General features: G+C 34.2%; 4 protein-coding genes across 4 annotated transcripts; 1 reads left to right on the top strand and 3 right to left on the bottom strand.

The window, feature by feature from the left end:
- Nucleotides 1-1157: 1157 nt before the first annotated feature.
- On the bottom strand, nucleotides 1158-2731 carry LOC146932580 (uncharacterized). The gene has a single exon (XM_085704290.1). The coding sequence runs from the start codon at nucleotides 2697-2699 to the stop codon at nucleotides 1350-1352; it is 1350 nt and encodes a 449-aa protein (XP_085560416.1). The 5' UTR covers nucleotides 2700-2731; the 3' UTR covers nucleotides 1158-1349.
- A 1222-nt stretch (nucleotides 2732-3953) lies between these two features.
- Nucleotides 3954-9769, bottom strand: LOC146932579 (Phosphoglycerate mutase family protein). The gene is made up of 8 exons (XM_085704291.1): nucleotides 9591-9769; nucleotides 9248-9507; nucleotides 6801-6966; nucleotides 5984-6058; nucleotides 5740-5828; nucleotides 4561-4680; nucleotides 4268-4312; nucleotides 3954-4178 (listed from the first exon to the last, which is right to left on the bottom strand). The coding sequence occupies exons 2-8, from the start codon at nucleotides 9493-9495 to the stop codon at nucleotides 4070-4072; spliced, it is 852 nt and encodes a 283-aa protein (XP_085560417.1). The 5' UTR covers nucleotides 9496-9507; nucleotides 9591-9769; the 3' UTR covers nucleotides 3954-4069.
- A 4089-nt stretch (nucleotides 9770-13858) lies between these two features.
- On the top strand, nucleotides 13859-17628 carry TBL12 (trichome birefringence-like protein (DUF828)). The gene is made up of 4 exons (XM_085704289.1): nucleotides 13859-14400; nucleotides 15785-15922; nucleotides 16434-16683; nucleotides 16958-17628. The coding sequence occupies exons 1-4, from the start codon at nucleotides 13877-13879 to the stop codon at nucleotides 17246-17248; spliced, it is 1203 nt and encodes a 400-aa protein (XP_085560415.1). The 5' UTR covers nucleotides 13859-13876; the 3' UTR covers nucleotides 17249-17628.
- Nucleotides 17629-18548: 920 nt separating this feature from the next.
- LOC146932577 (glutamyl-tRNA reductase 2, chloroplastic-like) lies at nucleotides 18549-20997 on the bottom strand. Its single transcript, XM_085704288.1, has 3 exons — nucleotides 20705-20997; nucleotides 20328-20569; nucleotides 18549-20042 (listed from the first exon to the last, which is right to left on the bottom strand). Exons 1-3 carry the CDS (start codon nucleotides 20925-20927, stop codon nucleotides 18915-18917), a joined length of 1593 nt encoding a protein of 530 aa, XP_085560414.1. The 5' UTR covers nucleotides 20928-20997; the 3' UTR covers nucleotides 18549-18914.
- Nucleotides 20998-23034: the final 2037 nt, after the last annotated feature.

Below are 23034 nucleotides of genomic sequence, written 5' to 3'. Positions count from 1 at the left end.
AGACTAAAGCAAGGACGTTCAGGCGGAAGTAGCATGCATTGGTCCAAAGATGAGGTTTATAATAGCATCTCCAACAACAGTTCTTAAAATAGTCCTTAAGTTCAATTTAATTGGGGTAAGTGGGGTTGAAGAAGACTAAATATATCAGTTGTTGTGATGGTATTTGGTATATTTGGCTCAAAGGAATAAAATAATTTTCTAAGCAGGAATAGTTGAATGCGGTGGTGTTAATTGCACACATAAAATTTAACTATTGAAGCTGGTTTATGCAGAGAGAGAGGACAAAGACACTAGCTTAGAATTTTCTGATCTGTTTATCAACCCGGTGTGCCGTTTATCATCATTTTAATTCTCGACTTACTTATTGAGAGAGAGAGAGAGAGAGTTGGGGTACACATTGTAATTCCATTAATTCACTTTGATTATTAAAAAAACAAGATTTATCATTGGAGAAGAATGAAGTGACAAAATATTTCAAAGAAGGCTAAAATATGGTTTTAGTCCCTGCAAATATGCCTCGTTTTGGTTTTAGTCCCTGCAAAAAAAAAATGTTTTTGGTCCCTGCAAATTTTTTTGTTTTTGAAAATAGTCCTTGTAGGGACTATTTTCAAAAACATAAAATTTTGAAGGGACCTTTTTAAAAAACAAAATATTTTGCAGGGACCAAAAACTACAAAATGGGTTCACTCATCATGTGACACGTATGCAAATCATCACAAAAATGGGGTCAGGGACTATTTTCAAAAACAAAAAATTTTGCAGGGAACAAAAACAAATTTTTTTTTTTTGCAGAGACTAAAACCAAAACGAGGCATATTTGCAGGGACTAAAACCATATTTTAGCCTTCAAAGAACTACCGCATGTTGAAGCAGGGACTAAACTCATTTTAAACTCATATATCAATGGTGAGAAAACTCATTTTAAACTCTACGATCGTGACTCAGTAGTTACTCTTTATTTTGATGTAACAATAGAGTAGTCAATTTCAGAGATTTTTTTATATATTAATTTTGATGAAGTTAACTAAGAGTAATCTTAATAAGTTTAATGGGCATATATACCCTTACGGCACAGAACACTATTATGTCATGAGAGAGAGACTACCATTTTATCATATATTGTTGTACCCTTCAATTTCAAAATATCCTAATAAAAGTAGAGTAATGTGAGAGTTTCTATTTGATATCACTAGACATGCATATCCTACAAATCCTATTTCAATTGAGAGACTAATTTTTTTGGATGGTAACAATATTGGCATTATATATTTAAAAAATCCAACATAAGAAAAACAACATTTATTGAGCATATATTAGTTCAAAATTAACATAATCACAGCATTAATTAATCACAATCCTTGTGAATGTGAACCTTTGTTTACCACTTTAGGATCCTGGCCCACAGGAACCGCAGCCGGTCTCATATCATTGCTGAATACCGGAGAAACCCCTTGTTGATACTGTGGTGCGTGGACCATGCCTCCCGGCGTAGTATAGTAAACCTGTCTCCCACTTGCACTATCATACGCCACTTGCGCATACCCAGCACCTCCCGTATTTTCCGCTACACCAGCTGGCCTAACTAAGCCGTATCCTTCCTGATAAGCTGAAGGTTTGAGTGGCTGAGCCGCCGCCGACGAAAACGCAACGTTTTGAGGCGGAACGCCGCCGTACACCGGTTGTTCCCGGTATCCATCAGAAGCCATTCTTTGCACTGCGTAGTACCCCTGCGCTGTCGGTGGACGCATCATCTGTGTTGTCTGATAGAATGTCCCCGGCGGCGGCATCATGTAAACATGCTGATCCCCTCCACCGGAAGTGTTCATCCCTGTCACCGGAAAACCTTCGCCGGAAAATTGTTTATCCGGCCAGTAACTAGCAGGATGATGAACTGTAACTGGTGAATCAGACCGGGGAATATTCTCTGGCATTTTCTGCATGTAATATTCACCGCTGGGAGCAACAGCGAAGCCTCCTGTGGTTCCATCTACACTTCTCCGATACAGAGACTGCTCACTCTCAGAAACCTGCAAACGCTGTAACTGTCTTTGAATCTCTACGCTCTCGTCGGTGGATCCACGTGGCGGATACTCCGGTTGTGGAGCAACAAGATCCGGCACAGGATCGTGATACTTCGCAGTCACAGCAGCATACGAAGGTTGAATCGGGGGAGCTATGGTTTTATTCTCAAGACCAAAGAGAAAATCAGCGTTAGAATTAGGTTTAAGTGGGTCAGGTTGAGAACCCGAAACCGAACCCGAATTTGGAGTGATGAATATGAAAAGCCTCATCCTCACAGGTTTTGAAGAAGGACGATAGAGACGATCATACTCATGCATCATATGTTCAAGATCATCTTCAGTAGTAACCGAGATAAGAGCATCGAGTTCTTCTCCCGGAAGCTGATACTTGAAGCTTATATCTTGTTGAAGTGCGTCGCAGAGAGTTGAAAGCTTCGAGAGAAAGGCTTGAAACTTGATACTGCGGTCGACGGCGAGTATTTTGGTGTCGCCGCCGATGTAGGAAAGCTGGTTGTCGTGGCTGCGTGGTTGGATTTTTCCGCCGTAGCTGCACATGAATTTTGCTTTGTAGTTCTGTTGTTCCTCCCATGAAGATGGATTTTCGAAATCAATTTCTCGTGAAAGTGGTGATGAGTTACCGGAATCTGGATATGACGGTGGATATTGATAGGTCTCCATTAAAGAGTGAAGACTAATTGTAATAAGTGTGTAACAAGTTTTTGCTTTATGCTTCTTTAATGGAGACCCCGCGAAAAAGAAAGAGAAAGAAAAAAGAGACGTTTTTCTGCATGATTAATTTTGGCTTTAATATTTTTTTATTGAGGTTTTTCTAAGGGGTGTTTGAGGGATCACGTGGGATGAAAATATGGTTGGAAGCGCGTTGGTGATGGCTGATGGCGGGGATAAGGAGCAGCTGGACATTTTGGTGGTAGGGTCAAGGGGACCCACATGGGATTGATTAAAGAGTGTGGGAAGGGATAAGAGTGGAGAGTTTGATTCATTGTGTTGTTGACTTGTATGTAATGTAGATGTAGATCAGACTCTATTCTAAGGTTGGTTGAATTATGAGGCAGGGCATCTTCTCTCTCTTCTTCATCTTTGTTTGTTTGCACTTGCATGTAGATAGCACATGTGAAATATTTACTGGTCATTTTTGGTACTACATGTTCAATGTATTTTCATTTTTCTGAAATAGAAAATATAAGTTGCTATCAAGCTATTATCGACTGCGATTTTGTGGAAGCGCCAAAGGCAAAATATATGTTTGTATTTATTTGGCTTTAAATCTTTGGTGGATAAGGAAAGTGATTTTGGGGATGTATTGGATTAAAATTTTGTGATTAAAATGTCTTGTGTAATCCGCACTCACTTGATTCCAATCCTCATAATTGAAATTGTACCCTTTAAGGTTGGCATCCAATTACCAACTAGCATATGAATATGCTTATTTGGCAAGTTACTACAATTTTTACAAAGATTCATAATAAAGTAAGATATGATGGACAACATAGTAGAAAAGCAATATAGTGGAGCGACATACTATATTCAAAAACGTTAACATCAGCATGGAAAAACTCAATTTTTAGATAGATGTTTAGGTAGGAGCTAATCTGTTCAGCTTAATTTTTCAAGAGACTTGAACTTGTATTTTTTGTTTTTGTGGAGGGCGAAAATGGATCTGAATTTTGAGGAACTAAAATCAGTCTTCATTCTAAAATTAAACTTCGTTAGACAATTTGTTTGTTACATGTGAGATGACAGATTCTCTTCTTAAACTTTCCCATCAGCAAAGAAAAAGGATGTTTGACGGCACTGGGTCATCTAATTGCCTGCCTTGCCTTGCCTTACATAGTTATATTTTACTTGGTTCAACTACTATTTACCATAAATATTTCTAGCAGATACTAAATGTTAGCTGCAAGGCTTTAGAACTGAGTAAAATCTGAAACAATCACGTTAGATTTCGTATGAGTCATCTTCAAATAGTAATGAATATATGTTCAGCAGTTCAATGTTTAAATGGCACTAAACACATGCATGTAGCAAAACTAAACCCCCTGTTTCTCGACATTTTCATCCACAGCATCACTAGGCTTGTCCAGCCCTGAAGGTATCTTGCCCGGATAGTTAGTTGTTGATGCTTCTGATCCTATCATACTGAACGAAAAGCATAAATTAAACAAATTATGATCGATATTAGAGTTTATATTTTGAAAGGGTCATATAGATTGTATTTGCATACTCACTTTCTATCCACAAGGACCATGGAGCGAAGCTCACAATTGGCAAAGCTGCAAAGGTATGCCAAATAAGTCAATCATTTACTTCAATATATAAACTGACAAATAGCTCCCTCTAAGTCAGATTCGTCGTCATGTTTAACACCAACAGTTGCAGGAACTTGATCCCAAATTAAAGAATGTAAAGCACTGAATAAAACTGAGCGCTGCTACATAAGAAACAAAAACTCATGCCTCACATAACAAGAGAAGCGAAACACAAATTACTAGGTCGGAGGAACGGGGTATTGAGAGCTTACTGCTTGGATATTTCTTTCTTCACCAAGGGGTGGCAATCATTTCCAAATGTAGTTAGAGTGTGAAACAAGAATCCACTGTGTGTCACAATCGCTATCTCTTTCTCTTTTCGTGTCCACAACCTGAGTTCAAGTGAAAAACAGAAGTAATGAGAAGTCGAAAAAGCAATAGAATCTTTTTTCTGGCCATATAACTACATGAATCTTCAGCTAATGAAAATAACTGGACATCTGAATTGGTGCCAATATATCAGTTCTAATAATCACAAAAGAGCGATACAAGTTACAACAACTAGATCTAGTTCTTTATCACAGCATAAGACAGAAAAGTAGTGACCCCCAATAATTAAACGATGGCTTGCTGAAATATCAGATGAATAAATAAACAAATTAAATTATCTTCCACCATTATTGGTCACAATAGAGTACAGCAAAGGGTCAATTGCATAACACACAGCTTGCTATATCTAGTAAGCTTGGGTAAAATGCTGAAATTTGAAATAAATTTCAGTGAAGTTGATCTCATCACCCTTCCTGTTGGAAAGAGTCATACATATTGGCTGTTGATTTTGGTTGGATTGTGGGAACATGGACGAAAGGAAGTAAAGGGGGGCTTCTGGAAAAACTGTTCTGAATGTGTGAAATATCAATTTTGTGTTGGATGAGATCTTATACAATCAGGCTGACATTATATCTGTATTAACTTGTTAATATATTAAATCCAATTTTAGTGTTTCTCACATGCAGTATTAACAGGGACGGAATAAAGTAATGTAAAATAGGGGTGCTTGCTACCCACAAACAACCAAAGAGTGATAGTATACACTTGATATATATATATATATATATATATATATATATATATATATATATATATATATATATATATATATATATATATATATATATATAATTCTAAAGCACTTATTAACATCAGCTAATAAAAATGAAGCATCCAGCTTTTTCGTTGTTATTTTTGTTATCTAGAGCATTTGTTCGTGTTATCTAAACCGTTTGAAAATGAAAATTTCAATTTTTTATTAAATTATTAATGATATATGTTGGTCTTAATTTTATTTTTTTTATCATGTGTTAAGTTCTCGCCACCTTTAACATTTTTTTTTGGTTCCATTCCTGAGTATTAACAAAGTCTTGGAGGTTTCTGGTTGTAAGTGAACATACCAGTTTAAGAACTCCACCCCCCTAGCTGCCAGTTCCTCCTTTGTCTCTCTTACATTATCCTTCCACCAAACATCCTCATCACTGTCTATCTGAAACGAACACTTGAAGAGACTAATATAAACATAAAGGCAACAGTTAAATGTTGGCTAACCTTAATACAGCGAAAGAAATGAACAAGTTATAAGCTATCTTCTATAAAATCATAAACCACAAGCATTCAGGCACTTGAAGTATAAGCACTTGCCAGTGAAAAATCAACAGCAGGAAAAAGGAACTGATACTCACTAACACTTCTTCTTTTGTCACAGGGATGAACTCCCTGCATGAGGAAAAATGTGGAGAAAATTGTAAGGTCCATATCCATAAGTCAATGTTAATATCAAGACTAAGGAACCCTATTTGCTCATAGAAGATAAACTTCTGTTAATTTTGTAGTTGGAAAAAAGAAAATAAAGAAGCAGCAAATATATGAATTGATTGCATCCTTTTTCCTTTATTACTAATTTATATACACCTGAGCTTTAAATTTATTGTCATTTTCTCATTCAATATTTCTATGCTTCAATCATTCAGTCACCTGTAAAATTTGTTCGATACTGTTTAATAATCACTCTTCACACCATCCTACTGATTATTCATAGTAGATCCCCTATGATGCACGGTACTTTTAAGTTTTAAATGGTTTCCATACTCAGACTGGGAAAGTATGAGGTACAGGTACTTGATACACATGATCAAGTATTCAATGCTTTTCTTTTCAAATTTTGCTATCAAATTCTTTTGGGTTTATCCCGGTCAATTAACTGTGAATTACAGGATAAAGTCTATTAACTGTGAAGTGATAATTCTTAATTTTCCCCTAATCCTCCTGAAAAGTAAGATTGCAACTGGTGTGCAGGTAGAAGAATCTATCTTGACAGTTAAAAGATTGGTTTGATCAAGACACACAACCTGTCATCCCAAGATGAGGATTGAACTTGTTAATTAACTCTAGCACATGTAGCAACATAACTACTCTTCCGAAACAGGTAAAAATATGTTCAGAATGTAGATTTGCGTACCAAATGTTCACGGCAAAGTTCGCCAGCAACAATTGGTGGGCAATTATGACTTGAAATTGCACCACGGAAGCTATTTCCTGCATTTGCCACCATAAGAGGCAGCACATCCGTTTTATCATCAGTGTATCCCTCCCCACCAAATACCCCAACAGCTGTTTGCAAAGTCCTGAAGCCAAAATATATATGAAACAATTAAAGACTGACTCTTGCCTCAACGCAGTTACAAAATTATTTTCAAAAACACAATAAATCTTAAGTACCTTCAGGATCCCAAATTTAATCCTGAGGAAATAAAAAATACAACAGGGATCTAAAAGTGACCCCTACAACAACGTCGATTACTGACAAAGCATGCCTTTCTCTTGTTAAAACTAGATTGAAAAAACAAGGTAAAAAAAATGCTTATTATTTTCCATATTTAAATGGTGGGAAATGAAAGATGGTAATAGGAAAAATATAGAAGTGTAGGAGCATACGAATGCAATAACCGTATGGATAGAAGAACGGTAATTGCAAGCATTGATGCTTAATCATTACTTTTGGCAGCAAAAAGGGCTGAATACGCTATTGTATTAATCCAACACAGCGCATCAGTGACGCTAGCTTATTGCCTTTTCTTTCTTTTTCATTCAACCTGGTTAATTTGAAATGCTAAATTGAAACAAAATCAAGAGAAATTCGACTCGAATCAACTAAGAAAACAAACACAGACTCTTTGAGACTGTGTTTAATTTTATGTTTAATTACCGTCAACCATTGAAATGACTAACTTTTGATTCAAGAACCATATTTTCATAAAATTCAAACACATTAAATGAAAAATATGATGGAAAAACATTTATAAGACATCTAAATTCCAATTAGTTTGGAATATGTTCCCAAAGACTACTAGCGTGATCAAATATGAATAAAATTGTGAATACATCTACCAAAGTCAACTTTCAAATTAAATTTGAACCAGACAACACGAGTAATGCATATGCATAGGAGAAATTATCTTGAGTACACAATGTGAAATCAAGCGAGTAATACAAAAACATAGGAGAAATTAAACTTGAACCACACGACAATGTAACATAAACATAGAAATAAAAAACACAACAAGGATAGGATCTAAAAGTGACACCTACAAAAATGTTGATTGCAGACTAAGCACACCTTTCTCTTGTTAAAGACAAGATTGAAAAAACAAGATAAACAAAAATGCTTAATATTTTTCATATTAAAATGGTGGAAAATGAAAGATGTTAATAGGAAAAGAATAGAAGTGTAGGAGCATACGAATGCAAGAACCGTATGGAAAGAACAACAGTAATTGCAAGCATTGATGCTTGATCATTACTTTCGGCAACAAAAAGGGCTGAATACGCTATTGTATTAATCCAACACAGCGCATCAGTGACGCTAACTTATTGCCTTTCTTTTTTTTTTCCAATCAACATGGTTAATTTGAAATGCTAAATTGAAACAAAATCAAGAGAAACTTGATTTCAAGCAACTAAGAAAATGAAACAAGACTCATTGATAACGTGTATTATACAAGATTGGTACCGAATGACTCACGGTGTTAGTAAACAACATTGTTACTTTGGGTCTCTAAAAGTGACATTTACACAAATTGATACTCAAAAGTCACAGCTTGTGATAACTTAATAACAAGCAAATCACTCTCTTAAATCAGTGTAAGTGACACTATGATGTAAAGAAAATCCAGATATGAGATGTTAAGTACATGTTAACATTGTGGGATGTAGGGTTGACTTGGTAGCTGGCAGTTAAGGAGTGGAGTGATAACTGATAAGGGTGGTCTCAGGTTCAATTCTCACCTCCAACAACTACTAACAAACTAACATACTAACATTGGCTATTTCATAATAAAGACTACATGTTAGCATTGTTAGTCAACTAGATTGCCTACATGAAATTGCTAAACAGTATTGTCAATTTAGTAACAGAAATTGTGGATTTACACACGTCAAGACACATTTGTTCCGGAAAATGACTGCGAAAAATTTCAATGCTTACGGTGTACAAAGCAATGATGTCAAACAAGGATTCCAAGCAAGCAATCTAGTTGACAATTTAACATTAGATATGTGTAAGTAATTGATATTCCAATCTACTAATGAAGGGAATAACTTTCAAGAACCACACACATTTCATATAACCTTTTTTTTTTTTTTTTTTAACTCGGTATCCGGCCTAAGAGCCGACAAATTCAGGGAATCAGTCTCACCGATCAATAGTAGGGGGCCCAATTAAATGAAAAATAGGCTGAAAATATATTTATATCACATCTAAATCTAAATCCATGCAGCAAAGTCAACTTGGACCAACCACAAAGGACGAGCAATACATAAACACAGGAGGAATTCATTAAACAATCAAGAGAGTAAAATGAGCAATTAGAAATGAATCATTCATAAGTAGAATAATCCAATTAATACCTCATCAAAGGAGAAGCGATGACGAGATCGATCTTGTTAATTAATCCAGAGGAACGAACATGTTTACGCAGATTATCAACCTGTTCCCATCCAAGAGGAGTGAGATGAGCATCAAAATAATCAGGATTCAAATACGCTTTGTAGTTTTTGTCTCCTTCCACATTGTGGATCCCTTGAGCGTGTCTCACAAGGTGAATCGTTTTGCAACGATGTAACGGAAACAAACACGTGCCGGCAACGCAATCCATATTGCTCCGAATCTGATAAACACAGAGTCAACGGTTGAATTAGGAACAAAAAAAAGTATAACAGACTTGAAGAAGGTGCACGCAACGTAACGTACCGTAGCAGTAGCAGATCGAGAGAGAAAGCGGGAACAGGAAGAATCTTTGTGGTGTGTGAGTGACGAGGGAGTGCGTTGTATTTTATTTTATTTTATTAATTGTTATTTTTGTTGTCTATTCTTACTTGTTCCTTCGCTCTTGATACTTCTGAGAGAGAGCGGGTACAGTGCAGGTTGTCAACTTGTTTGTTTGTTACTCGGATTTATATCCATTTTCCATTAAACTCACGTTACGTTACGTTTCATATGTATGCATTATTGGGGCACCACAGATCCTATTCCAGATATTTTCTTTATCTTGTCTTGTAATAATTATAACAATTTAATTGGTATTTTAACTAATATACACAGCATACAATTAGAGGATTAAATATATTTTTCATCCAATTTTTTTTTTTCAAGGAATCCCTTTTTGTTTTTTGATTTGATCCATACAAAAATTGCACTGTTTTTTTTTTTAAGGAAAAAATTGCACTGTTTAGTGGTTATCAAATTTATTTTTTATGCAAAATGTTTTTAGTTTATATTTTATTTTGTGTTGTTGTTAAGTTTACATATTTTCTAACCCACTTGGGTTGGTCTAGTGGTATTGGCTTGAGACCTGGAGTATGCTCCTCCTTAAGATTTTAGGTTCGATTCTCTCTAGTGCCAATTTCGGTGGGCTAATTTAGCTTCTTCAAAAAAAAAAAAATACATATTTTCTTTAGGGAATATTCTAATATAGTCACAAACACAAATCCAAATCATTTAGGCACACACAAAATACACATTAACAAATGTTTTCAATAATAATTACAATAAATTGATTTTTTTTTCTTTTTTTACTTATTTCCATTATATGTGTGTCTAAACCAAATAAGAATTGCTCCTTCTTTACACGGTGTAGGATGATGTGACATGTCAATTTGATTTGACAAGTCGCTTTTTAATATGTGGTAGGATATCTTCACTGGAGCAATAAGATCATTCAACTTAATTTTATGGGTAAATTACATTCATCTCCCTTGAAGTACTGTTAGATAGCACTAACACCCCATTTAATTTTCAATTGAACACTAACATCCCTAAGTTTTTTTTTAAAATGACAGAAACTCCCCTCTTCTTAACTCATTGTTAACACCGTTAATTGTCTTCATTTAATTAACTTATCCACCTTTTATTTGCTTCGATCCAAGATTCCATAGAAATTGCAATGAACTTAGTTAAGTGGTATTGAAGAGGTGTTGTTTTATTTATGGAATCAAGGTCAACTTCGGTTTAGCAAACATAAGGAATGATACATTTCATCGTATCACAATTTAAAGTGGACATGGAGAGAAGGAAAATTAGATCATACAATCAAGATACCCCTTTACCCAATTTCCCTTAATTCCCATATCACCTCTCTTCCAAAGCCACACTTTCCTTTTCTTGTACTGACTAAGCACCGCTTGATGGCTCAACTTCACTTTGGCTCAATTCAATTGAAAATCATTTGAGTAATTCAAATTCATTTGACACCTATCAGAAATTTGCCCCAATTTTTGTGCTATCTCTCCTCCCACTTCTTCAAACTTGGCATTTCTCTCAACGATTCTGTCTCAGACATAGTTTTAAAACTCGGCTCGGTCATCGACTTGGTATGGGTACTGGGTCAATGGTCGAACCACTGAGTCACTGATTGAACCGCATGACTGAATCGGATTAAACCGGATAACTCGGTTATATGACCCGGTGTTAAGATTAAATTTTTATAGGTATTTAATCAGATTAGATCGTATTGAACCGATGACTCGAGCAATTAAAAACTAAAAAAATCTAACATGTAATATATACATATACATACATACATATATATATATATATATATATATATATATATATATATATATATTAGTTATTTTTTTTAACGGGTCTAGCTATTTTGTTGATAGGAAATTTTTTTTTTTCATATCTATTAATATTAATATAATATCTTTTTAAAAAAATATATATGAATCCCCTAAAAAAAAAATTATATGCATATTATTTTTTAGGGGGCTATTTATTATTATTACTGTGAAAATAGTGACATTTCAAGATCATGTGATCTTTTTGAAGGAAAAAAAAAAACGAGTGTTCTATGCTTTTAAAAAGTGAAGATGCAGGATACCTGCATATCTACTCTTATACTTCACTTTTTACACAAATAAACAGGTAGTGCAGTGGTTAATTCTCCTGTCGTCCCATTTCATGTGTGCGGTTCGAATCCTTGAGCATACGCATACAATTTTTTCAAATTTTGATTTTCATGATTTTCAAGCATACAATTTTTTCAAATTTTGATTTTCATGATTTTCAAAAATTAAAATTTGATTTTCAAAAATTAAAAATAATTTTTTCAAATTTTGATTTTCAAAAATTAAAATTTGATTTTCAAAAATTAAAAATTAAAAGTCAATGCATTTCTTCCATCGGAATTGCGCGCATTTACTTCAGCGTTAATTACATTTAATGCATATTAAATCTAATAAATTACTAATTATGGCAAAAACTAATTATGGCAAAAAAGAGAAGAAAAAAAAAGGTATTAAACCGGATTGGACCAAAAACCGGCCGAGTCACCGGTTTTAGCCGATTTTTAACTAGTCTTACCGGTTTGCACCGGTTTAATTACATGGCCGATCCGATAAAGGGATCGAACCGGCACACCCTCCGGTTCCCGGCCGGTCCGGTTCGACCGGCCGGTCCGAGCCGGTTTTTAAAACTATGGTCTCAGATTTAGTTCATATTTGGTTATTCTTATAGTTACTACCAAATCTACCCGCTTGATTAAGTTCCGATTTCGATGACGGTTTTATCGGCAGTGAAGACGAAACAAAGGAAGAAGATTTACAGGTGGTTGTTTTTGGGAGAAAGGCAACTATGAAGGAAACATGACAATGTTGTTGAGTAAGTGAAAGTGGTGAATTTTTGAGAGGGTTGTTTAACTTGGAGCTAAGGGTGTTATATGGAGGGGTGTTTAGTTGAAAACTATAGGGGTGGTTAGTGTAATTTAAGAAAATCTCAATTAAAAAAATATACATTTTACATATAAGTTTATTTTAAAAAAAAGGACAAAAAATGAAGATAAAAAACTTTTTAAAAACTAAAAATCAAAGGAAAATTTGAGAGAGATTAAAGGCCCGTTTGTTATGGATTAAAATAAAAGTGATTTTGACATAAAATAATTTAGAGATTATATTTTAGAGATTTTGTGAAAAATTAAAATCTATTTTGTGTTTGTTTACTGTAACAAAAATCACTTTTTTTAGACAAATAATCTAGTTTGTTTGGATATAACTATATAAAAGGGATTTTTTGTTACAAAATTAGTTCAATCTTTTAAATCATATTTTCTCTCTCCTCTAAAAAAAATCTATTTTTTGAGAAGCTGCTCTTAACAGCTTCTCATTTGAAGCTGTTTTTAGATTTTTTTTAGATTCTGATTTTTTTTAAAATCTGTAACAAACGGATGCAAAACTCTTAAAAGTGATTATTTGTTTAAAAAAAGTGATTTTTAAAATCTGTAACAAACGGGCTCTAAGAGCCCGTTTGTTATGGTTTTTTTAAGAAAAATATCACTTATTTTAAAAAAATAATTACTTTTAAGAGTATTGTATCTGTTTGTTACAGATTTTAAAAAAAATCAGAATCTAAAAATAATCTAAAAACAGCTTCAAATGAGAAGCTGTTAGGAGCAGCTTAAAATAAAATAGATTTTTTTTAGAGGAGAGAGAAAATATAGGGCCCGTTTGTTACGGATTAAAATAAAAGTGATTTTGATATAAAATAATTTAGAGATTATATTTTGGAGATTATATGAAAAATCAGAATCTATTTTGCGTTTGTTTAATGTAATAAAAATCACTTTTTTTAAACAAATAATCTAGTTTGTTTGGATACAACTATATAAAAGGGATTTTTTGTTACAAAATTAGTTCAATCTATTAAATTATATTTTCTCTTAAAATCTGTAACAAACAGATACAATACTCTTAAAAGTGATTATTTTTTTAAAATAAGTGATTTTTTTCTTAAAAAAGCTATAACAAACGGGCTCTAAATTATTTTATATCAAAATCACTTTTATTTTAATCCGTAACAAACGGACCCTAAAACAAATAATTGGTATAAAAAGATATTTAACCTGATAAAAAAAGAGATAACTTAAAAATACACATGCAATTTTGACAAAAATTAAAAAGGAAAAAGAAGAAGAAATATTTTCACCCCTTTCTTTAGCTTTAACAGAGTGTGGCCATGGATTCAAACCCAGCATTACAAGAATGTCCCCAAAGCTACCTTCACATCTATTCCCTTTCCTCATCATACTAACACTTGCATCTCTCTATTATTTCTCTTCATTCATCTCTCTCAATACCCCTTCTTTTTCAACCTCACAATCACTCACAATCTCCACCTGCAACCTCTTCAAAGGTACCTGGGTCTTCGATCCCAATCACACCCCACTCTACGACGACACGTGTCCCTTCCATCGAAACGCATGGAATTGCATCAGAAACCAACGGCAAAATCTGAGCTTGATCAATTCATGGAAATGGGTCCCACGTGGCTGCGATTTGAATCGGATCGACCCGTTTCGGTTTTTGGGTTTGATGAGAAATAAGAATGTTGGGTTTGTTGGGGATTCCCTCAATGAGAATTTCTTGGTTTCTTTTTTGTGTACTCTCAGGGTTGCTGATGAGGGTGCACGAAAGTGGAAAAAGAAAGGTGCTTGGAGGGGTGCTTATTTTCCTAAATTTAATGTTACTGTTGCTTATCATCGTGCTGTTTTGCTCTCCAAATACAAGTAAGATTCTCATTTATCAACTTTTTGTTTTTCTATTTTAAGTTCAGAATTTTGTAAATAGATTGCATTAGATAGGTGACTGAAATGTAAGTAAAGCCTGTTTGGATGGAGTTATTTCACCTTACAATAACAGACATGACCATAAGGTGTTCTCAGTTTATTTTAGTAAGTTTTATAGGATATCTTATGAAAATACTAGCTTTTAGGCTTGGAAAATGTGAGTGCCCTAAGGACATTGGTTAAGGAAACAAATATAGAAATACTGCGTTGGAAAGTTGGGGGTTTGAATGTTTAGAAGTTTAGAAATCGTTGTTTCCAATGCAAAACTACCAATGGTAGATGTTTTGCCTAATAACATGTAGAGCTTATTAGCTACTCCCATGGAGAAGAAATAAGAAGTATTGCTCTTGAGATGCAAAGCTTGTACAAACATTGTCTTTCTCTTGCATAAATGCGGTTCCATTGCATTCTTTATTCAACTTCTTTTATCATGTTTCAATGTTACAAATGGAGTGATTTTTTAAGAGTTGCTAGGTTGGAGTGAATGAGTGTTTATTAGACATTAAGATTAAAAATGAAGTGAATATGTGATGTGTACGCGGAGGGACCACTTAAGCTACCTCTTGGTAAGGGCACCATTGGAGATGCTGGGCACTTGTTAGCATGACCCTTCAGGTTACATGAAAAGAATTTGAGTTAATTTTATGTTGTCATAAAAATAACTTACAACTTATAAACAAGCATTTATATGATAATAAGTGTCTATGCTTAAGTGCTTTATCAAGTTGTTTATCCCAGCAAGTCCTTAAGACATGCATGCAGATGCATATGCATATGATATGCCTGCTTCAGGCTCTGCAATCTGCATTATTCTAACATGTTCACTTACCCGAGTTTCTGTGCATCGTATTAAGTTCTTGACTTCTTTCTGCATATCCACCAAGAAAAATCTAGTATACTTAAGTATAAACATGCATCTGAACAAAGATAGCAGTGCCGTTTTCTCCCCACAGAATATTTTTTTTTTAGATTTCAGTAATTAATCAACTTCATTTTTTTGTTATTATAATATGTTTATTGATGTTAGATGGCATCTTTTTCCTTTGGTTTCAATGCCAATTGTTTTTTAAGTGCAATTTCAACAGGGCATGAGATACGGACTTTTGAATTAGATAATAATGATTATATTGGACACTAAAAGTTTGCAATGATTTGAATCAATAAAAAGTAGGAATGGCGACGGCAATGAATAAAATCAACCATCCCTGTTTCCTTTTCTTGTGTCTCCTATTTTTTGGGTGCTTGTTAATTGTCTTGTTTAACTGTTTCGTCGTTATAAATTTTGAAACTCCAACCATACGTGCTAATTACTGATTAAACAAAGGTGGCAGCCAAAGCAATCTGAATCTGGGATGCAAGATGGATCAGAAGGTATTCATCGAGTTGACGTGGATGTTCCTGCAGATGAATGGGCTAAAATTGCAGGTTTCTATGATGTCCTGCTGTTTAATACTGGTCATTGGTAATTCATTCTAACTTTTCCTCAATCTTGAAACTTCTGGATGATCCAGTACCACTTGAAAAATAGTTTTAGTTTTGACTGCCAAAGCATGCATTAATAAACAGTTGAATGAGCTAAGTATGTCATTATAATGAAAACCCTGGAAAGAAAGTACTCAAAGATGTTACTTATATAGCAAGATATGCTATGATGCAATTGACCTCTAGTTAATTTTAGGTGGCCCTGTTATTTTTGTCAACCATTAGGATGATTGAGTTTATAGATATAGATCTAGTTTGGATAAACTTTTCCACAAGTAATCATTGAAGGAAAATGCTGAAGTAATCTTGTAATAACCATGATAGCTTTAACTAATAGTTTATCTCATAAGTTTTTACCTGTTACATAAGCAACCATAGACTTGTAATGAACTTATCATGAATTCGAAACTAAATAATTATTTTATTTAAAAAGTTCCTATAAGCTTAGAAGTTAATCCAAACTGAGTCATTATTGATTTTGTCTTTAATAGGTGGAATCATGACAAATTCCCAAAGGAGAAACCTCTTGTCTTTTATAAAGCAGGACAACCAATAGTTCCTCCACTCGAGATGTTAGATGGACTTAAAGTTGTTCTTGGTAACATGATCACATATATAGAAAAAGAATTTCCTAGAAACACACTTAAGTTCTGGCGCTTACAATCCCCAAGGCACTTTTATGGCGGAGATTGGAATCAAAACGGTAGCTGCTTGTTCAACAAGCCACTTGAGGAGAATGAGGTGCGTATTTCTAAAAAATACGAATGTTATGTCTCGCAGTTCGTTCCTCCCACCCAAACTTCTGCTATGGAGTTGCAACACTTGACCTCTTATTTCCTCTTATTTTCCCTAATTTTATTGCCATGCACCTGCATAACATCTTGCATAACTATAGATTACATTTGATGTTTTTTAAAGGCTTGAATATTTCTCATTATCTGGTAGACTTCGTTCCATTTCGTTTTTTGCCCTTTGCGTCATTAGCCTAAATAACAGGATACTAACACCTGAACAGATTGATTTGTGGTTTGAACCCAGGAACAACGGAATTAACAAGGAAGCAAGACAGATGAATTTTGTGATTGAAAAGGTATTACAGGGCACAAACATCAATGTGGTTGATTTTACGCATTTAAGTGAGTTTAGAGCCGATGCTCATCCAGCCATATGGCTAGGAAGGAAAGACGCAGTTGCAATTTGGGGTCAGGATTGCATGCATTGGTGTCTGCCGGGTGTCCCTGACACATGGGTTGATATTTTATCACAACTAATCCTTGATGGTTTTGGAAGAACTGGTAAGTTGTAGAAAATGGAGAGACTTATCAAGTTAAATGATGCATATCTTACCACACACTGAAATTTTAAACTGGAGATGTTGAGGAGCATGCTGCCAAGTGGTGGGACCAATATATGAGAACCATGAGCTGTACATAGAAATGTCAAAGGTTTGATGCTGAATGGAAGAAAAGTTTTGCTCTTTTGACTTTTGATGTAGAAGCAAGCCACTAATTTGCCCGAGGAGAAGCCCATAAAGCGGCTTTCTTTTGACTTTTATATACATTTTTTTGTTAATATTTTCAAGTACATTTCTTCATAGGGCTTTGTCAAATGTTAACATTGAATTCTTTTATCAACCTATTATTACTATTGTATTGTGGAATCTTTTATTCAAAATTTTGATATTTAGACAGTGCATTACATTAGACTAATAAACTTGTGAAGGAAATTTTAATAAACAATAATGTTTTGAGGTTTGACAATTTATTCAATTTACCAGTGAAATGAAAGATTGTCAAGGGTGATGGGTTGTGGATCGAGTTAGCATCAAACTGGTCTATCATAGGATATGAAAATATATCATGGTAGGTGGACAACTCTTGAGAACCAATTGCTGGCAGAGCACATTTCTCAACTCTTTAAAAATTCCCTCTTCAATAAACAACGGGAAATCATTAAGTTGTTGCAGATGTACAATTGAATAGTTCTCCGTTACTTGTGAATCCACGTGACCGTTATTGCTAAATATGCATTTGACTGTGGTAGAGAGAAATTGATCTAATGTTGATGTATTGGCCAATATTGAAACTTGTTATGGCCAGGGCATAGTTTTGTCTCATGTCTATCGTTTGATGCTAACTAAAAGAGAGCGCCATGGGTAGATAACTAATTTCAAATTTTCAAAACACCATATGCACAAGATCAAGGGATTCAAAAGAAAATTTGTTGTCGTTGGTTTGAACCAGTATAGTATATCTTCCCTCAAGCAGAGAAGGGTAAGCGTGTGTTGCACATGGATAATGTCCCTTTACAATTTTTTAGTTCTTTCAAAGTTATAGTTTACATTTTGTTCCAAGTCACACCCGGAATTAAGTTGTGAACGATGATTTGTATGATAAATTGCCAGGAAATAGAAACAGATTATGCAAGAATGAAATGAAGCTCACATACTTAAATTTATGATTATAAGAGCACCTTCTTCCACTCTTGCATTTACCGCAAAAGTCTCCTGAAACAATTAGACAAAAGTTGTGGTTGTCTAACCATCCAATTTAGCAAGGCAAATCATACCAAAAGATTGCAGACAAGATATTAAAACCAGATACATATACTTCAAAACAGCATTTCAGACTAATATTAAAAACCAGCACTTGCAAAAAATCAGCACTTGCAAATTGCAATGCTAACAATTAAATATTAAAAATACAAGAACCATCTCGTCATGCGGAGTGTGAATCTACAACTACACTCCCATATCAACCTCATCTCTATAAATTTGACGTGTTAAATTCAGTATGGGGATACCAATGTATAGTCCCCTCCGTATAATGTTAAAAAATGATAATTAAAAAATGAGTCTCCCAAGGGTCTGAAAAAGATACTATTGTAATGTACAAGATGGAGAGGCTTGCAGTTGCAGCCACCATGGGAATGGCATGAAATGATGAACATCTCAAGAAGAATAGTTTACTACTTTACTTCTTAGCCTTTCCCATCTTGACTCTGATCTTTTCTTCCATCAATGATATTTCCGTCTCAAGATCATACATTCTGTTGAGAGCACGCATGTTTTCAAGGACTTCGTCAAGACATTTATTATCATTCCCATCACACCTCAGATGCTGCATAGGACCATGAAGTAGCTTATTCACAATACCCATACTAAGGGCATACATTGCTTCTTTCTGTTCCTTCGAGACATCACCACGCATCTTTGACAAACATTTTTCCAGCTCAGAAGCTCTAATCCTTTCAACATAAGCTCTAAATTTCTTAATAGTAGGAACAGTTTCAAGAGAGTCTTTCCACGCCTCAAATGTATTCAATTCCTCCTGAATAATTCCCCGTGCTTCCATAGCTTTCTGTTGTCTATCCTCCTTGTTAGCATCAACAACTTCTCGAAGATCATCCACATTGTACACTAGTGCATTCTCAAGTTTCGACACACCTGGATCCACGTTCCTTGGAATAGATATATCAACGAAGAGCCGTCTTCTCACACCTTGGCCAACCGGAGGAAGAATCTCCACGTTCTCTTTTGAAAACAAAAGGGACTCAGATGCAGTACCAGTGAAGATCACATCAGCCTCAGCAGCACATTCCATCATATCAGAAAGAGGTCTATATACTATGTCAACATCCTTCAACTCCTTCCTAATGGCATTGACTTTCTCTTCACTTCTATTAACAACAACCATTTTTCGACACCCTTTAGCAACCAAATGTTTAATCACTAGCTTCCCCATCTTCCCCGCCCCAATTACCAACACCCTAGCATCACCAAAAGAAGACTCTGAACGCTTCATAAGCGCCAACTCCACAGCAGCTGAACTAACAGAAACCGACCCAGACGAAATGTTAGTCTCTGTTCGAACCCGTTTTCCAACAGAGATAGCCTGCTTGAACAAACCACTCATTTTCCTATCAAAACCTGGCACCCCTTGTCCGGATTTAACAACTTGTTTAACTTGAGAAAGAATTTGACCTTCTCCAAGAACAAGGGAGTCAAGACCAGCAGCTACTTCAAACAGATGTTGTGTGGCATCCTTATTATACAACAAGATCTGATGTTTAGAAATCTCAGGTACGGAAACCCCACTTTTCTGCAAAATCATCAAAGCAAGAATACAAAAATGATTAATTCATTCTCTAGTCAACATTAAAACAACAAATATTATTAATACAGAACAAATAAACCATCAATTTAATCCCTGCAATTTAGTCCCTAAACTGTAAAAATATAATAAGTAGGCCATAAACCATATAGAATACATCAAATTTAGTCTCTGGTATTAAGATCTTAGGGACTAAATTGACGGATTTTCATATCAAATTGATTTATTCATACAGAGCAGAATGAAGAAGGGTGGAGATATATGAATACATGCCTTGGAGATCCAATCAGTGACTTCTCTAACACCGCGGTGTTGAGAGAGGGCAACAAGGTATATTTCAATTCGATTACATGTGCTGAGAACAGCTGCTTCTTCAATATGATTAAGAGCACATAACTCCTGAATAACTTGAGGCCACTGAGCTTCTGGAATTGCAAGTTTCTCGCGCATCTCAACAGGAGCAGTGTGAACATTCAAACCAATCACAATTATGCTGCTCTTTTCCTTTGTATATCCTAAAACAAACAAAAACAGAAAAGTTCAGCTCAACACCCTATAAGATGTTTTTTTTTTTTTTAAAATATAACAGTTTTTTTTTTTTAAATTGAATTGAATTGAATTGGAAGATGTGAGATTTGATGATTTCTTACTGTCAGCTGAAGAGGATTTAAGGATCTCGAGAGGAGAAGGTTTGGAAACGATGACGTTTTGAGGAAGGAGATTATCAGAACGAAGGGTGCATTTGGGAATTTTGGGGGTGTTAAAAGAGAGTCGATGGGGAGGGAATGTGGATTTAGGAAATTGAGCAGGGGAGAATTTGGCGGAGGAGCGAAGAGTGGCGGTGGAGGAGGTTGCGCCACCTGCAGCCGCCATTGAGATTGCAAGGGAATGAATGAAGGAAGGAATGAGTGTGATCGGGTGCAAATAGGAATGAATTAAGAATGCAAGGAATAGTTAGTAGGAGTAATAATTTATGAATGGGCGCGGCGTATTTTATTTGACCAGACAAAAAGTGGAACAGGTATCAGAAAGAAAGAAACATGACAATATCGTTGGTTTGGTTTGGTAATAGTTCGCGTTTTCTCCACACGCCTACATCACCGACCCATTCTTCCCATTCATAATCATTCAACAACTCTCTCCGTCCTTGCTTGCTTGGACCAAGTTCCAACTTTCGATCCTATTTTATCTTACACTTTTCTTTTTTACCATTAAAAAATACTGTTACTCTCACCGTTCCGATCAGAGTTTTACTTTTACACTATTATTATGAAATTCCACCGTGTTACAAGACAACTATCGGTTTATATAAAATTTTGATTGGAGTTATAAGAATATATAATAAATTTGTTCTAACAAACTATCATTATCTACCAACAATATAACAAATATAATATTATTTTTAAACAATATAACAAATAAAATTTACATTCTTATCTTTTTGGATGACAACAACAAAATAATATTTTTATGTTCAAATTTGTTTAAGGGAATAACTGAAAAAAGAAAAGAACAACTCAAACAATCATATTTTCTTTATATGTAACTAATGAAAATACGGACATTCACGTCATGTCTTTCCGCTTTTTTTATTACGCTGAAGTTTGAAATTGATAGATATTTGTTGCTTTCAAATTATAGCAAACTGAATTAGCTTTGCTTATCTACTTCAATGACACTAACAATGTAACAAAAAAATATAATCTAAATTCTTATCTTTTTAATGACACCAATAAGAATTCAAATGTAACAAACTTATCAAATCATATTTATCTTTTTGAATGACAACAATAATACACTAACAAATATAACAAAAAGATCTTATCTTTTTTAATAACTCCAATAACATTTTTTTTAAGGCAAACCAAGAGAAAGGACAGACATCAAGGAGAAACAACGATATCCCAACTATATCTCCAACAACTCCAATAACACTATTATATGAAAATTTGTTAAGGTATAATTGAATAACAAGAATATCAAAACAAAATTTCTCCAAAATCTCCTATTCTCTTTGTATATAGTTTAGATAAAGATATAAATTATCAACAATATTGATTTTAATGACAAAATGTGTATCATTTATTAAAACACGATTAGCGGAATAGTTATAGAAGATTAAAATGCAATAAATAAGAGTATATTAGTGGAAAAAATTAATAAATATTGTATTTATATCGCGATTAATTTTTTTTTATATATATTTTGGTATCTAATTATACTTTTGCTAAATAAATCAAAATAAGCTCTCCTCAACATACATAAATTTTCCCTTTTTTTAAATAAGATATTGTTATATTGCAGTGAGATTATTCTTACTATCATTAATGGTTGTCCATCTTTCCATTATTTCTATTGTGCTGACGCAAATGCATTTTATTTGAAATTTTGATTAAAATTATAAATACAAATATTTGTGACTTTCAAATTGTTACTTGCCCAACAAATCATGTTTATCATTTTTCAATAACAACAATAATTTAACAAATATAATATAATTTTTATATTTTTGAATAACACCAATAATACAACATTGATATAGAAAAATATATTTAAGAGTATAATTGAAATAATAAAAAAGTCATCCCAAAATCTTATCCTTTTTAGTACATATACTAGCGTTTAGACGATCACAGAGTGCTCATCTATCCTCTTTTTTTACTGCGTTGATGGGTATAAATTTTGAACAGTAATTTTTATAAAATTTTGATTAAAAATATTTTCATTTTAATTTTTTTTTAGGCTTTTAACAAGTGTAAATCATCAAATTGGTCACTGTCTTTGTACCAAATTCTCAATTTGGTTCCCGACTCTATTAATAACTCAAAATGGTTTCTGTCTTTGTCAAATGTTTATAAAAATAGAATAAAATCGCCATATTTACCTGCAATCAATGCTTATTTGGGGTTGGAGGACGCAGGCCCGGCTGATTCGGTGTTGGAGGACGCATGCCCGACTGATTTGGTGTTGAGGTAAACTA

This window comes from Medicago sativa, chromosome 4 (assembly GCF_051527215.1).
Source record: "Medicago sativa cultivar Bolivia chromosome 4, Bolivia_mono, whole genome shotgun sequence".
NCBI classification, from domain to species: Eukaryota; Viridiplantae; Streptophyta; class Magnoliopsida; order Fabales; family Fabaceae; genus Medicago; species Medicago sativa.
This window is presented reverse-complemented; position numbering and strand designations above follow the sequence as displayed.

Excerpts from the sequence above, each read along its gene's own strand:
- LOC146932580 (XM_085704290.1), bottom strand. The coding sequence starts at position 2,699 with ATGGAGACCTATCAATATCCACCGTCATATCCAGATTCCGGTAACTCA.
- TBL12 (XM_085704289.1), top strand. The coding sequence starts at position 13,877 with ATGTCCCCAAAGCTACCTTCACATCTATTCCCTTTCCTCATCATACTA. Across the intron at positions 15,923-16,433 it reads CTGTTTAATACTGGTCATTG|GTGGAATCATGACAAATTCC; the intron begins GTAATTCATTCT and ends TGTCTTTAATAG. Across the intron at positions 16,684-16,957 it reads AGCCACTTGAGGAGAATGAG|ATTGATTTGTGGTTTGAACC; the intron begins GTGCGTATTTCT and ends ACACCTGAACAG.
- LOC146932579 (XM_085704291.1), bottom strand. The coding sequence starts at position 9,495 with ATGGATTGCGTTGCCGGCACGTGTTTGTTTCCGTTACATCGTTGCAAA. Across the intron at positions 4,681-5,739 it reads GGGGTGGAGTTCTTAAACTG|GTTGTGGACACGAAAAGAGA; the intron begins GTATGTTCACTT and ends ACTTGAACTCAG. Across the intron at positions 4,179-4,267 it reads ATGGTCCTTGTGGATAGAAA|TATGATAGGATCAGAAGCAT; the intron begins GTGAGTATGCAA and ends CTTTTCGTTCAG.
- LOC146932577 (XM_085704288.1), bottom strand. The coding sequence starts at position 20,927 with ATGGCGGCTGCAGGTGGCGCAACCTCCTCCACCGCCACTCTTCGCTCC. Across the intron at positions 20,570-20,704 it reads TAAATCCTCTTCAGCTGACA|GATATACAAAGGAAAAGAGC; the intron begins GTAAGAAATCAT and ends TGTTTGTTTTAG. Across the intron at positions 20,043-20,327 it reads TCACTGATTGGATCTCCAAG|AAAAGTGGGGTTTCCGTACC; the intron begins GCATGTATTCAT and ends ATGATTTTGCAG.